A 15,310-nucleotide genomic window follows, 5' to 3' on the forward strand; every position below is an offset into this window, starting at 1 on the left:
AAAACCACAGGACTTTTCTCTATCTGTCAGCTGAATCCATTGCTCACCTCCCTCCATCTCTATCTGCTGTTTACCCACTCTATTTTTCTCTTTTTTCTTTCCCTCGCCCTATGTCAGCTCAATCCCCCTCTATTCCATCTTTCTCTGGCTCTTTCGTCTATTTGCGTAAATCCTTTCCCCCCCCCCACTCCTTCTTCTCCTCACCCCATCCATCACTATTCCTCCCATCTTCATCTCGTCTGTTCGCTTCTCTTATCGACATGTTTCCATTTTCTAAACTGCTCTCGCTCAATCATATTCACTCTTCCTTCAATGACGATTTTTCATTTTCTCTCTTTCATGCACTCGTACTTCATGCTCCCTGGGCTCACTTCACTCCTGTCCTCTTTGCTTTCCCTGGTGGGCTTTATGTCACCCAGTCCACAAGGCCCCAGGTGGGCATCGCCGTCCTTGTCAGGGCTGTTGACTGTGGGCGGAAGCAGCAGGGTATAGTGTCCTCCAGAGTTTGACACAATGGGGCAAACGAGTGTCACCATGCAATAATCTAAACTTAACCTCGTGATGAGATGGGAGGAGGAATAGATGTAGGACAGAGCAGAAGAAAGAAAGAAGAAGGTGTTTGAACTAGTTCAGGTAAGTTCTTTCATTCATTCATTTCAATGTGTTCTTGTCAGATACCTGCATCATTTATGCCTTAGTTTTTGCATTCATCTCTTTTTTTGCCTTACTTTCACTCTTTTCCCCCTCCTATGCCGCTCCTCTCTCTTTCTCTGTCTCGCTCCTGCTGCTCCTGTCCTTTTCCACTCTCCTCTGAAACTCTGCCAGCCAACGAGTGCCACAAAGCATTAGGACCAAACACTATCAGACGCCCTTCTCAGGCACATCCTACACATCACAACTCACTCTCTCTCACACGCGCACACACAGAAAGTCCAGCCCTTCCTCACACCATTTGCCAGACTTGGTGACAGGAGCAGAGTTTACACGTAGGCCTAGGGAGGTCTTATTCACAGTGGCAGACTCACCCAGACACAACCTCCCTCATAAAGAAAACACACGCACACAGACACACCTAGCCCCACCCACTCACACATCTGCACGCACACACACACACACACACACACACACACACACACACACACACACACACACACACACACACACACACACACACACACACACACACACACACACACACACACACACACACACACACACACACAAACATGTTTTCATTCATACCCTTCAGGGTAAAAGCAATAACTTACATAATTTTCAGACTGTTGAACAAACACACCTTTAACTGAACCATACTACTTGCTGATCCCAGCACCTTTATTTATCTCATTATTGGGATGTTTTTGTTTTTTTGTTTTTGTCTCCATAAATCAAAAAAGTTGCCATAATGTGAAGATGTTCAGGGATTGAGATAACCACATGCCGGTGAATCTCACGCACACACACCTGTGTTTTCACTTTAGGGGGCTTCACGTTGACCTACATTATTTCCAGCTGACATACTCTCACCCTAAACCATATCTATTACTTGCCTGCTTGTTACTTAAACTATTCTCTCACCTGAAATGTCATCACCTCAAAATGTTTTCCAATATTTTGAGATGAATTTTACTTATTATTTTACTACTGTATGATAGACAAAGCTTAGTAATGTTTTCTAACAGATCCACAGTGTCGGTAAAAAAAAAAGTGCACGCACACACACACACACACACACACACACACACACACACACACACACACACACACACACACACACACACACACACACACACACACACACACACACACACACACACACACACACACACACACACACACACACACACACACAACAATGGGATCTTCACAGTGACTTGTGCTTGTTTCTTGCAGCCTAACACTAACCTCGGTCAACCGTGCCATCAGCTCAAACATTAATGGTTCACAAAATGGAGACATGATTACTATTCCCAAACAGCAATCATGTGTGAAATACAGGTGCCCGCGAAAAACACACACACACACACACACACACACACACACACACACACACACACACACACACACACACACACACACACACACACGCACACACGCACACACGCACACACGCACACACGTTAAGTTTCCATGCCATCATGTGACATTGCACTGACTTGCATTCAGTTTCTGCAAACTTTGAATTTAGCCTGAACCCTGACAATAACCCCTAGCATAACCTTAACCCAAACCCTCGTTGTAAGTCTACCATTAAAACAGGTTTTCACCTAAAAACGTAATGATTTTCCTCAAGGGAACTCACTTTTTTTCCCCCCACAAGGACGACGAGACCCCATTAGGTGCATATACAGTTTTAGGTGCAATGAAAGTTAATACGCATTCCAATACACACACATACACGCACAGTATACACAACCTTCCTGTTTTTAAATTCCGCACATACATGCACATCTTAATACATTCATGAATGTCTGGATATGTTCATCCACAATGAAGTACTGTAATGCACAGTCACGGTCTTTCAAGCTCACAGACACACTATGTGCATCCGCATGAGTACATGTTCGATACACATGCGTGAACACAATCCCCACTATCTGTTTCTTTCTCACAGTCACACATGCACAGAGATCTGTACAAATTCACAGGCTCCATACACAATAGCAAACACCGTACACAATAGCAAACACAGTCATTAGTAGATTTCAGGCTGCCTCTCAGTTCTGCTCCGCTCTGTTGTTGGTGTACCCGCGCCTCTGGGGTGGCGCCACTGCTGTAGGTTTTAATAAAAGCATTGTCTTTGGAAGCTGTCTAAAGGGACTTGGTTTCATTTTGGAGAGCTGCTGCTGCCGTTGCTGTTGCTTGGATGTGGGAGGAGAGAGGGCTATTGCGCTGGGACATGGGGGCGGCTGGGTTCAGTGTCATTGCAGGCCCCTCCAAGGACTGGTGCTTATTGTTTGATAGTTTCAATATACAATGTGTGGGTGTGTATGTGTGTGTGAGATGGAGAAAAAAGAGGGTGTGTTATGTGGTCACACGAGCACATGTGTAAATTTATGTCTCCCAAACTGGCATAGAAGTCAAAGCAAATCGCTGACACAACTCAGCACTTCAACTTTCCAGCAGCCGTAACAAGTCTACTGTATCTTTGTGTTCTATGAGAGAGAGTTTATAAATAAACGCAAACGCGCACGCACGCACACACGCACGCACGCACACACACACGCACGCACACACACACAGAAGCACTCTCTCTGTGGTGTTTTGAGATGGGTTGCTGTTAACCAATCCTATAAAATAAACAGTGGAGACGAGAAACATTAATGTGCAACTGCTCCTCTATGAAACCGTGTGATGTTCAGGGGATGCTCAGGATAACGAGCCATCGCTATACGACACACAGGTGTCCATTAGCTCTTTGGGCTGACCAATCTGTGACACCATTGAGTCAATAGTTACTCCATCTGTCAGCATTCAAACACCTCTGAAAAAGCCCCTGGAGGAGACATTTGTGTCATTTATGATGGACAATGAATGCCTGCTCTCAACAGGAGCACAATGTTACACCCATGATGAGGTCAAATCAAACGTTATTGCCTAGATTTGGTACCGCAATTCTTCTCCATGCTTACGTTTTTACCCTGCTCCCACAGGCGCCTTCAGATCCCATCAGCTGAAGCAACATGGACACATCTTTAAAAAGGCAAGAGGAAAGAATGAGTATAGCTATCTGCGAAGGATGCAGCAGAGGAAAAGCCTAATTGTCCCTTTAAGTGTGTTCCCTCCTGTGGAGTGAAGGTGCGGGGTAACGGCCATCTTAAATCACAGCCTGGCCGTGGCCTTCATTAAAGCCATAATGCCAGGCTCTCCCTTTAATGGAAATGGAAGCAAGCGAGGCTGTGGGTGTAAATTAAAGTGTAAGGCCTGAGTAGGGAAAGATTTCCCCAGCTCTGACAGGTGCGGCCTGAATTAGCTGTAGTGCTGTTCAAGCAGTCAGTGGGAGAACACTGGTATTGATTTTAAGCACTGTTGCACTTCCTATCTGAAAGGGAATGTGTATTACTAGAGCTAAGCACATCAATCACTCAGCATACCACCACTCTCCCCTGGCATGCCTTAGATTTTGAAATGATAAACAAAGGGAAACAGACCCAAACAAAAGACAGCCCTGGCTGGGCTGCTACTGTACAAGCCTTGCTCACGTGTGTCAGCATGAGCCTGGTGAAAGTCTATGCATGTATGCAATCGGCCCGCTTGATTATATCTTCCTCGTGTTGACAGGATGCCATATCTATTCAGCCCATGTCCTGCATTGCGTGTCACCTTGGTCAAACAGCTGGCGTCAGCTTCTTGAGCTCTAGCTGTGGCCCACTCCCATGTTTATGACCTGCATGTGTCAGAGCTGTTACATGCATGCAGTGCAGCCATGCAGCGCGGTGCCTCTCTGTGCACGACCCTGCTGCTTATCTCTGCCTCCCATCACATCCTGTTGACCCAGGCTAAAGGCGCTGGCTGGGCGAGAATTAGCCTACTTAGCCTATTTCCCACAGGGGTCAACCCACACACAGACATGTGGACAGCACACCCACAATCAGATGCGCTCAAGCCCACCCACACTCTAAGATGTGCCATGACAAATGATAAGGCAGCACTTAACCACAGGTGTCCCAAGTATGACCTTTCACCCGTGGCCTTGAACAGAAAGCTTTTCATACAGAGGCCAGCCATCAATCAGCGCCTATCAATCACACACATATACGCCACATCCTTTCACTCTCCCCCAACCTTTACTGGCCTCAACATCCATCACTACACCCTACCCTTTCACTGACATCTGGAAAAATACAAGCACTCCACAACCTTTCTCCCCGACTCCCCTTGTTTGGAAAACACACACACACAAACACCCACGCTGCAAACACACACATATTGTCCTGCAGCGTTTCTTATACATGGGATGTGTTGTCAGGTGATCTCGTGGTGTGCACTCTGAGCTGCTCCCTGGTGACACATTGGAGATATCAGCACCTGCTCTGAGACATGACATGGGGTTGAAATCCCTGAGCGCACTGGGGGACAAGTGTATGACAGACAGCCGGTGGTGACACACTGCGGCCATGAACATCCTGAGAACAGTATGGCAAGAAAAGAAAAAAAAAGAAAAAATCATTGAATTCAAAGTCTTTCCCATCACAGCCTGTTTTATTTTTTTTTTTAAGTTGAAGACGGCATTGTGACATTTATAATTCTTGAGCATCAAAAAGATGGGCTTTTTTCCCTACTTCCACCCCTTTCCATAAATTCGTGAAGGTCATTTACTACACCACAGTGAGATAAGAGCACATGTATATTCCCCAGAGAGTAAAAAAGGTGAGTCTAATACCAACTGTGTAGCCTGCATCTCATGTTTAAATAAGTCGAAGACACAGGTGTCACTTTTGGTCATCTGGAAACCAAAAGCTTGGTAAAGACGGGACGCTCTTGATATGGGGAGGAGGCAGGTGAGCTCAGTGCTCATTCGGCCTGTAATTACACCAGAGAACATATTCTAATTGGCAGTGTCTTTATGCAGAACTATTATCAATGTCCCTCTGAGGCAGGGGGAAAAAAGGAGGGGCGGGGAGAGGGATGTGAGCAATGGGTTCTATGTCAGTAAGCCCAGGGTCCATTTACACATGGATGAGGATTGCTAATAATGCCAGCATAGCGAGCACGGCTCACAGAAAGAAGAAAGATAACGAAAGGTTTTAACACATCTCGGCTGATTCCGAATGCATGAACATGCAAACTTTAGTCGAAGGGATTTTGTGTGTTCAGGCTATTTGCTGGAGCAATGAATTTACTTTGTGTGTGGCAGGAGAAACACTTAAAACAGCCCAAGCATGTCCATCCTGGACATACTCAAACAATGAGCTGCGGACATATGTGGAGGATTACAGTCACAAAGGCATGGGCAATCTCAACCATTGCTTTCAACATGTTACATAATTACAATGAAGCTGTACAAACATGTAGCTACTTAAACTCACATGTGAAACTTTGCAGCAAACCCAAGGAGGACTTGGTCTTTTGTGGAAAAAGGGCCTCCACTGTATGTGCCTGCATTTATTAACTAAATAGACTGGCGCATTTATTCTATTTTAAATATCACAGTAGCTCTTGGCATTTTGTTCAACATGTGGGCGTAACGTCTGACCTAGACGGCTGAGTGGTGACTGTGCAGATAGATAGAAACACATTAATGTAGCATTCAAAGCAGATGCTGCACCAGTGCATGGTATGTTAATTGGTGCGCTAAAAGGCAATTATTCGTCAATATTAATAGTTTTATCATTTAACTGCAAACTGTAAAGTTTTCTGAATAGCCATCAGCAGCTTGTAATTTTAAACATCCTACACTGTACTTGAAGGTGGCTGCGAGCTGTGCAAAAGGGAAAGTGTCCGGTGAGAGAGAAAATATGTAAAAGAAATGGAAATTTTGGCTCCCAGAATGTATTACTTGTAGGGGCAATAATTCTTAACTCATGTTTTAAAGAGGGCAGAAGTGTAATTGTCTTACCTTGTTTTAGGGGATGTCGTTAGCCATTCTTCATGCTTTTCGAACGTTATCAAGTAAGCTGCGATCTCCTGTGAAAAAGAGAGGAGAGGAGAGAGGCGAGGAGTGAGGCTTAGATATGTCATCTTTAATCACGGTTCTCTTGTGTTTGTAATACATCGGTGAGACTGCTTCATTGATATTCAGACGGCCTAACCAGCAGCACAAACACAGGAAAAGACGGAAACAGGGGCAGTGTCGGGGAGTTCAGGCAGGTAAATGCAGACTGGTAAAAGTAAAATGAAAGACAGAAGTGGAATGCAGCTGAGGTCAGATCATCTTCTGAGACCATCTTTGTTACGCAGGCTTTGATCAAGTTCTCCTCTGAGGACATCAAGGTGCTCTCATGAAGATTGACGTCTCTGTGTTTCAGAGTGAGCAGCTTTTAACATTTTTGGTCCGATCCTCCCCCAAATCCCTTTGATCTGCCCTTGACACTCCTCTATGGATCAATCCACTCTTTAACCTTTGAATAATAATTACACGCCAGTCTCACAATATTGACATGCGTGTGTACTGCTACTTCAGTAAAGGCTGTAGAGCCTTTGGAGTCAGTTGTGTACAAAGAGATGCTATAGACACTGAAATAAAAAAAAAATAAAAAAAAGAGCCCAAACTGCCACTGGCATAAATAGAGATACTTCAAACACTTTCATGTTTCCCATGCTTGCCCTGCCTACTGCATCAGTCTGAGTGTGAGGGGGAACACGCAAGACCATACCCAGCCATTTTCTCACCAAACTAATGGGCAGAAATAAAAGCACTTTGGATGCTGGTGGACAACCTAATGATTACCAGCGACAGCCAGCAATTCACTCTTCAACACGAACATTTGTCAGACTCTTAGAGAGCCAGACGCAAGGACGAACCTGCTGCTATCTTTCACAGAAACATGGCCTTTTTAGTTTCAAAGGATGTGGGTCCCTCCTCACGTTGGAGTGTCAACAAACCTTAAAGAGTAAATGTGTTGTTCAAATATTGTCTGGGTTGGTCTGTGAGGCTCAAGTTAAAAAATATATAATAAAAGCTCCTCCAGGACTATGTGTTGTTTCTTCACCTGTCCTCGTGGGGCAATAATGTCTAGAAAAACAAAAACTTTCTCTGAAGCAGGAATTTGGAAGAAATACTGTACGTGGTGGCACAAAGCAATCACAAAACCACAAGGTTTTGGTCTCTTTGAGACACTTCCTCTCCCCCGTCTCCCTCTTAGAATGCAGACACACTATAAAGTATGCACCACAGCAAGAAGGTTCCCGTTGGCTCATCGAGGCTGTGTCACAAGTGTGACCTGGCACAGACAAAGCACGCTGGCTATAGCCCACAGGGGTGCTGCAGGGCACTGCGGTGTGAGGGGTTCCCGGGCTGGCAGGGGTCCCAACAGGGAGGGGGGGTTGGTAGCATGACTGGCACTGTTGCCTCCAGGTGCAGGCTGGGAGATAATGCTGTGTTGATTAACTTCCTGTTCTCCTGCCATAACGACCGGAGGCACTGAAGCCATGACAAGATGGAGTCTTGAATTAAGAAAAAGACAGAGGAAGCAGAAGGAGGGTTGAGACTGTTAAGAGGAGCTCAGGGCTGCTCCTCTTTTCTACAAGTTTTGCTATTTCACAGCCGCACACAAACACACTTAGGCTAACCTTGATCATCACAAATAAGTGCTAAAACCTAATTCTACATAGAACGTAATGGTAAATGTAAAGTCTGATTATGGTTCAAAGCGAAGCCTCAGTTAGACATAATCATGCAGCTTGTCAAGAGTACATTTTTGACATTAAAACAAAAAAAAAATCTAAATGTAAATCTCAAAAAGTATAAAACCACATATTGTCCATTAATTGCATACAAAACTTTGTCAGGTTTAATATTTTAGTACCTTGGATGATCAACTGGGAGTCACTAACGCAAGAACACATGTACCTGTGCAATATGCATAAATAGTTTTCCACAAGGTCTGTTTTTTTTTTTTTGTTTTTTTTTATTTACCTGTAAGCTATATTTTGCAGTGTATGCTAATAGTATTATAAGGGAAGCACACAATGGCAATGAAGCCATACTAATTGATTCTATTCTAATGTACTAACGCAAAAAAAAACAGCAATAAAACAATGGAAAGTCGAACATAATTCACATCTGTGTTGTTTAAATGAGAAAGAAAAAAAAAAAACCTTGTTCTGTGGATGTGGTAAGATAAAAGAACATGAGACAATAGCTGCTGCGGCAACAACAATAACTAACTAATAGGGTCACAATCATGTAACTTTTCTGCATACATTTACAGCAAATTAGTCTAACAAGGCAGTGATTAGATTAATCCCTGCTATTCTGTGTTCATTTTAGGAGGGATAAACGGCAGCGGGAAGCTCCTTCAGTGACCTCTGTGCCTGTTAGCGCACAGCCCCTTCCATCACTCTTCTCTTTAAAATCTACAGCCCCAGTCTCAGTGGCAGGGGATAAAATAGGGGGCCACATGGTCTCGTATTTAAAATTAAAATTAAAACAAACCCCCCCCACCCCTGCTAAAAAAAAAAAAAAAAAACTGAACGAAGTACTCCTCTACCTCTGGCTCTTTGCTCACCCCTCCCTCTCCGAACAGATGCTAGGGATTATTCCAACCCCCCGACCAGCCATAAAGGTGCAATAATCTTATGGTGAGGAAACAAACAAAAACAGACGTGCAGCCATTAAACAGCTGCAAGGAGACAAAGTTTGCATGGGCGGCATAATGAGAGGCTCGCGTGCGTTCAGGTTGAGCAAACACGCTTGCGGGTTCGTGCGAGACGGGTGGGGGGGATGGGGGTGGGGGGGTGGGGTGGTGGGGGGGGGGGGGCAAGAGGTGTGCTGAACACTGATGGTGGATCAAAGTCAAACCAGCAGCTGTCAATGGGCTCTGGACTTTATCTGCTGACCTCGCTGCCTCTGGACTCCTCTCCGTCACTGGGGAAATATTCAGAGGAGGCTCTCTGTACACACAAGCAACTCCTACCTCACTACCTCACTCCCAGGTCAGAATCCACCTCATGCAAGGTTGTTTGTAGTTGTGATCCTTGATGCCTCAGCCACCCGACTGACATGATCCTGGCTGGGGGCTTTATCTCCAGGTGTTGTTGAAACAAGTGCTGCATTCTGCATGGCTTAAATTAAGGCAAACTCCCTTCCAAGCTTGATCTAAATACATAACAATCAGCACAAGCCAGCAGTGAACCGGAGAGTGAGTATGAGCAATACCTCCTCTAATTGACACGGCGGTTGCTAAATAAAAAAAGAAAAAAGAAAAAATAGACCCTTTCATTTTCCAGGGGAAAGAACAACCCGAAGCTGTTTGTTGTAACCCAGCCATCTCATTTGTTTCTTTTGTCTCTGTAAAAGCTGCGACACACTGTTAGCAAAGGGGGCCGCCCCAGAACATGACGGAGCAGTCTCGCAGTTTCAGCTGATGGAGATGGAGAGCCGAGAGCGCTTGTGTGCGTGCGTGCGTGCGTGTGGGTGTGTGGGTGTGTGGGTGTGTGTGTGTGTTTTCATTCTACCGTGTTACAATCATAAGGCCTGATTACTGGTTACCTGTCTGAGTCTGGCACATTATTAACATGCTCTTCAGGTGGTGTCACTCCTCCACTCATCAACATTTCTCCCCCTTTAGTTCTCACATCTCATAGCCTCCACACCCCCTCTTCTATCTCATCCAGTTTTTTTCCTGTCTTTTTTTTTTTTTTATCTTTCCCATAACCGCAGAGGCGAAAAGGAAAGCCACCATAAGAAAATTTTCATTTTGAGATGACTGGCTTTTACTGTCTCGCTTTTCAAATGATATTTTCACTCTAGAGGTACAACGTTTTCTCCAGAGAGAATCAGCTTTTGAAATGTCTACCTATTTGAAATTGGAGATGACACTAACATATTCATCCTATTTCACTTCTTTGCACCAAGACAGAGATCGGGATATGGGAGCAAAGTGCAGTAAATTCTTTGAAAAATAGAAAGTAATTCATATGTGCCATCTTCTAATTGTCTTAAAAAGATAAAACCATTCCTAGGACATTATAATATCATTTAGATTTCTATTAAATATATTGCTTACTAGTGTTTTGGTTTTTTTAATCTAAAAACTTTGCAAAATGTCACAAGAGCACTAGTCCAAACTCAAAATTGAGCCTCAGATAGAGTGAAGGCATAGTCTGTAACACGAGAAGTAGAAACATCACATAATAGATTTTTATGAGGCGTGAGAGTGTTTTCATCTTCAAATGAGTGCTAAAGAAACCTTGACTGTGAGAGGTAACTTGCGAAAAGAATAATGCTGTAAATCACCCAAAGCTACATCACTTAAGCCCTGACATTACATTTAAACTAGACCGGACATATACTATCAATCAGTGCCCCAGATTTTGAACTAGACTTGTGATTTATGGTTGTAACAGTCATGTTTATTTTATTCTTTCTTGTTTCACAGCTACATAATGATCACATTAAGTCAACATTATTGATTCAGAATGAATTTTTTGCTCAGAGATTACTAAAAAATTTAAAATGTTTAGAAGTAAAGACAATAATATAGAATAGTAATATAAAAGAGTAAATATAACATGCGGTGGGAGTAAACAAAATACACTAGTGCCCGATAAAAGAACTTATTGCACTAAATTTGACTATGTTCATTTGTGTTTTTAAATATAGATTTCAGTAAACCTTTTTTTTATTTTGTACCAACGGTTAGTCATGTCTCCTATGAATAATTTCTTAATATCTGTTTATTTGAAAATAATCACATTAATTTAATTTGACCCTTGCCTTCACTTTCTCCTACCAAAGTCATCCCGACATGGCACCGTTGTTTGATGGAGATATTCCTCAGTATGGATTCACTGTCCCGGGATGACTTGAGGCTAGATTGTTTCCCCGTATCCTCTGATTCGCTCTCTCGCTTCGCTCTTTGATTTATGGGAGAAAAGAGAGGCGTTGAGAGGACCAACGCTCCGGCATTTGGATGACAGGCCTGATCACTTGAAACAACTGTCGCTGTTCCATTAGAGGGAGAGATAGGAGTCTTTTGGCATTATCTCAGGACACATCAGACACCTGTCTCTAAACACCATTCATAACGTCTCCCCTCTCGCTCTGCATGCACGCTGCATTTGAGCAGCCAGAAAATCGGAAATGGGTGACATTACTAAAGTGAGAGGACATAACTCAAAGTACATTCCCTTCATTTCCAAGCCCATGCTAAAAAAAACACTCACAGTTGCATCATTGTCTGAGAATTCAGAGCGCTCCTTAAATCCCACAATTTACTAGATATTATGTAAAACCACTGAGTAATGACTCATTCATTGTGAGCTGAGCCACTTTACAACCAGTCCTCATCACCCCCCCAAAAAAAAGGATTCAACAATTACAGCAGATGTTTGTCCATTGCAGTATTATTCCAGTTATACTGGTGCTCTAGTGACACTAATGAAAATGCACTTAATGAATAGCTGTATTAGAAAAACTAAGTTTAGCAACAGTATTGATTGCAGTAAAAGCTTGAGCTAATGAAATGAATATCAGGGAGCAGGAAGATGTGAAAGAAAAGATGGAGCAAAGTCTGGTTAGAGAGCAGAGTACAGCGCCTCCAGCCTGCCCCATGGTGAGGTCTGGGGAATGCATCCTCAAAGCTTTGACCTTGCCCTGCACTTGAAAGCAGGAAGTGGATGAGAGGAGGCCAAGGGAGGGATACGGTTAGAGGAGCCCTCCCTGATGACCTGGGTTTTGCTGTGGAGTGCCAGGTCATCTGATATTTCCTCCAGGGCAGTCCAGGAAACGGTGCCTGCCCAGAGCCTGGCGCAAATGGACGGGCGGGTGTAGGGCGAGGGTGGAGGGGTTGGCTGGAGCACCAGGCTATCAGGAAATTACCCCATAAAAATTCAAATGCAATTAGACACAGATAGAGACGAGCACAGGAGAAAGGGTTGGAGAAGGAGGGTCGGAGACTTGCTGCAAAGGGAGAAGATAATCAAAAAGGAGAGGGGGAGGAAGAATAAAGTTTGAAAAAAATTTCCCCATGACAATGATGAATGCATTTAAAACGGGATAAGTGTGAAGGTGTGGTGATTAAAAAAAAGTGTGCTTTGGTTCGATTCTGCAAGCGAAGGCGCCTTAACTGAATCGTTTTGGGTCTTTCTTTTTTTTTTGTTTATACTTCATGAATTCTTAATGCACTAGCAATAATGTATCACACACTGTATCTATGTAATCTCATATGGCCATATTACTCTTTTAAGCTTGCGAAAGTAGTGAGGGGAAGTGAATCTATTTTAGAAAGCAGTAACCTCCAGCTAGCCTTTAAGATTGTTTGAGCATGTCTCATAATAGGATGCAGTGGATCTGCTATCAAGACGAATGGACAGGACAGGAAGGGAAAAAAGAGCAAATGAGAGGGATGAGCCACAGGAGGAGAGAGAGAGTTGAGAAAGTGAAAGTAAGCAACAATAGAGTATGGAGCTGTTGACAGCTGCACTTGGCATCTGTTGAAGAGGAGTGAGGCTGTTCTACGAGTCCCTGTGCTGGGTTAAAAAGATGCCCTCTCCAGCAGACTGCTCATTAGGACCTGCATGGGGCTTCCCTCCCTAAAAGGAGGGGTGGAAGTCACACTGTGTCCACTCTGCTACTCCACTGTGAAGAGCAACAGGGCCGTTCAGCTCTGACTCACCAACAACCACAAACCATTTGGCATTTTTGGCAACTGATGCACCAGATTGAATTGGAAAAAACAAAAACAAATTTAAGTGCGTGACTGAAGTTCTGTGTTCACGCGCTATGCCTGACATAGCTGCTGCGCTCATATCTTTACCACAAAAGGCCTTGCCATATGTTTAAAACACACCTCAGGCAGTTCAGTCCACTATGTGCCTCCTCAGCTCCCGTGGTCCAGCTCTCTTTTTCCATACAGGAGGTGGAAAGAGCGAGACGAGCCGTCCACTGGCCTACATTATACATAGTTCTGGGATCAATTTGGCATTGATCCTGGATAGCGATGTTTTCCAGTAGTTGGTCAATGCCTCTCTTCACATTTCTGCTTGGCATGCTGGTCATAAGACTGTTCTGAAAAAGGAGGCATTCTCCTGGGGAGACTCCTCTCACTCCTCAACGCCTCCCTGCTCCCAAAATCAATGTTACCTACAGCAGCTGCTCCGCCAGCACTCTCGTTTTTGTTTACTATATCACTTCTTTATGCCATAGACTTTCGTACAAGAACAAGAGTTAGCAATAAGTGACAACAGAGGCAGAGGAGGAGTTTCGCCTCAAAGTAAGGGGGGGGGGGGGCACCTCAACCAAGAGGTCACACATTAGATTTTTGGACATTTAGCAATAAATGGTAACTTGTGATCAAGTTGATTTATATGGTGTATTTTCACAGCTTCAGCAGCCTCAATGAATTCTACACTGTTAGTCACACTCATTGCACGGTGTTTCACCTCCATTGGGACCAATTTGGGGTTCAATGTATTGCCCAAGGATTTTTCAACACATGAAGAGGGGCAAATAGGGACAATTGAAAGATGACCTATTCTACCAACTGACCAACTAAGTATGACATGGCTTATCAGGATGTCCCACACAAATACAAATAATTAAAAAATATAAATGTTATACATAATAAACTGATTAAATTGTGGGTAATACAGTTAAGTGAATGCACAACCTATCCCTGTTATAAAGCAGCATTACAAAAAAGTCAGAGTTTACTTTGTTAGATAAGTGCATGCTGAAGGTGCTGAAGGTTGTTTGAGAGATACATCAAAAAATCTGATTTACAACTCAAGTCTGATTAAAATGAAACTAATATCATAATCAGACCATAAAAATAGATTTCTTATTCCAACCCATTTTTACTACCACTGCTCTGCTGAGCCAGCTAGTAAAAATATATTTTGGAAAATATATTAACCTGTCTATACTATCATACACCAAATACAGCTACATACGCATTCACATTTATAGCTCTTTTTCTAGTCCACTCCAGCCCCAGATAAGAGTGTCTGCAAAGGACCACAATGCCATATATCCCTGCTCACCTCCTCTGCTTTGGAATGAGAAGATTGCAGAGCCATATGCTGATGGGAAAACAGGACAGACAGCAGGAGAATGAGACCAGGACCGAGAGGGGAGCTGGCAAGTGGCGGCATTGTTTTGGCTTTGGTGTCATGGCTGCTGTCTTGGATGTTCAATGAGAGGATGTAATTATTTGGCCTTGAAGGACCACAATGGTCAACCACCGCCTCCTGTGAGCAGCCGCAGCATCACAGAAAACCAGAGAAGAAGGGAAAGCAGAGGCATGCACGTACAGATGGGGACAAGATAAACCTGGAACAGTAACAAGAATGGTTTATGTGGGAATGGATTTCCAGCTTGTGGTGTGGTGCAGACACTGAATGAGAAGTGAACATAAAGTTGACTGAGATGAAATACATCCATCTTTGTCAGCCATAATTAGGGTGCATTGTGACCCAGTGTGGTTGTTGCTGTGGAAGTGAGTGCCTGCTGAAGTAAAGCCCATATGGGACCACCTACTGCTGTACCCTTGAGAGATGTGGCTTGTGTAATGATTCTATTATACCTCTTTCTACTTCTATCTCTCGCTCCCTCTTTCCCTCAGGCTCTAACTTCTGGCAAAACTCAAAGATGTGTTGGAGGCTTGGCAGAAATGTGGAGCACTACATTAGTAAACAGGGCAAAATA

The 15,310-nt window shown here is 43.7% G+C and overlaps 1 protein-coding gene across 1 annotated transcript in view; it reads right to left on the bottom strand.

The window, feature by feature from the left end:
* The window catches only part of camta1a (calmodulin binding transcription activator 1a), a gene marked incomplete at both ends in the record, with an annotated part of 307,848 nt that overhangs the window by 163,833 nt on the left and 128,705 nt on the right, over positions 1-15,310 (bottom strand). Inside the window, 1 exon segment of the mRNA XM_080468566.1 lies at positions 6,560-6,627. Coding sequence (XP_080324692.1) covers positions 6,560-6,627 — 68 coding nt within the window.

The sequence above is a fragment of the Lipophrys pholis genome (assembly GCF_963383615.2).
Source record: "Lipophrys pholis genome assembly, chromosome: 8".
Classification (NCBI taxonomy): domain Eukaryota; kingdom Metazoa; phylum Chordata; class Actinopteri; order Blenniiformes; family Blenniidae; genus Lipophrys; species Lipophrys pholis.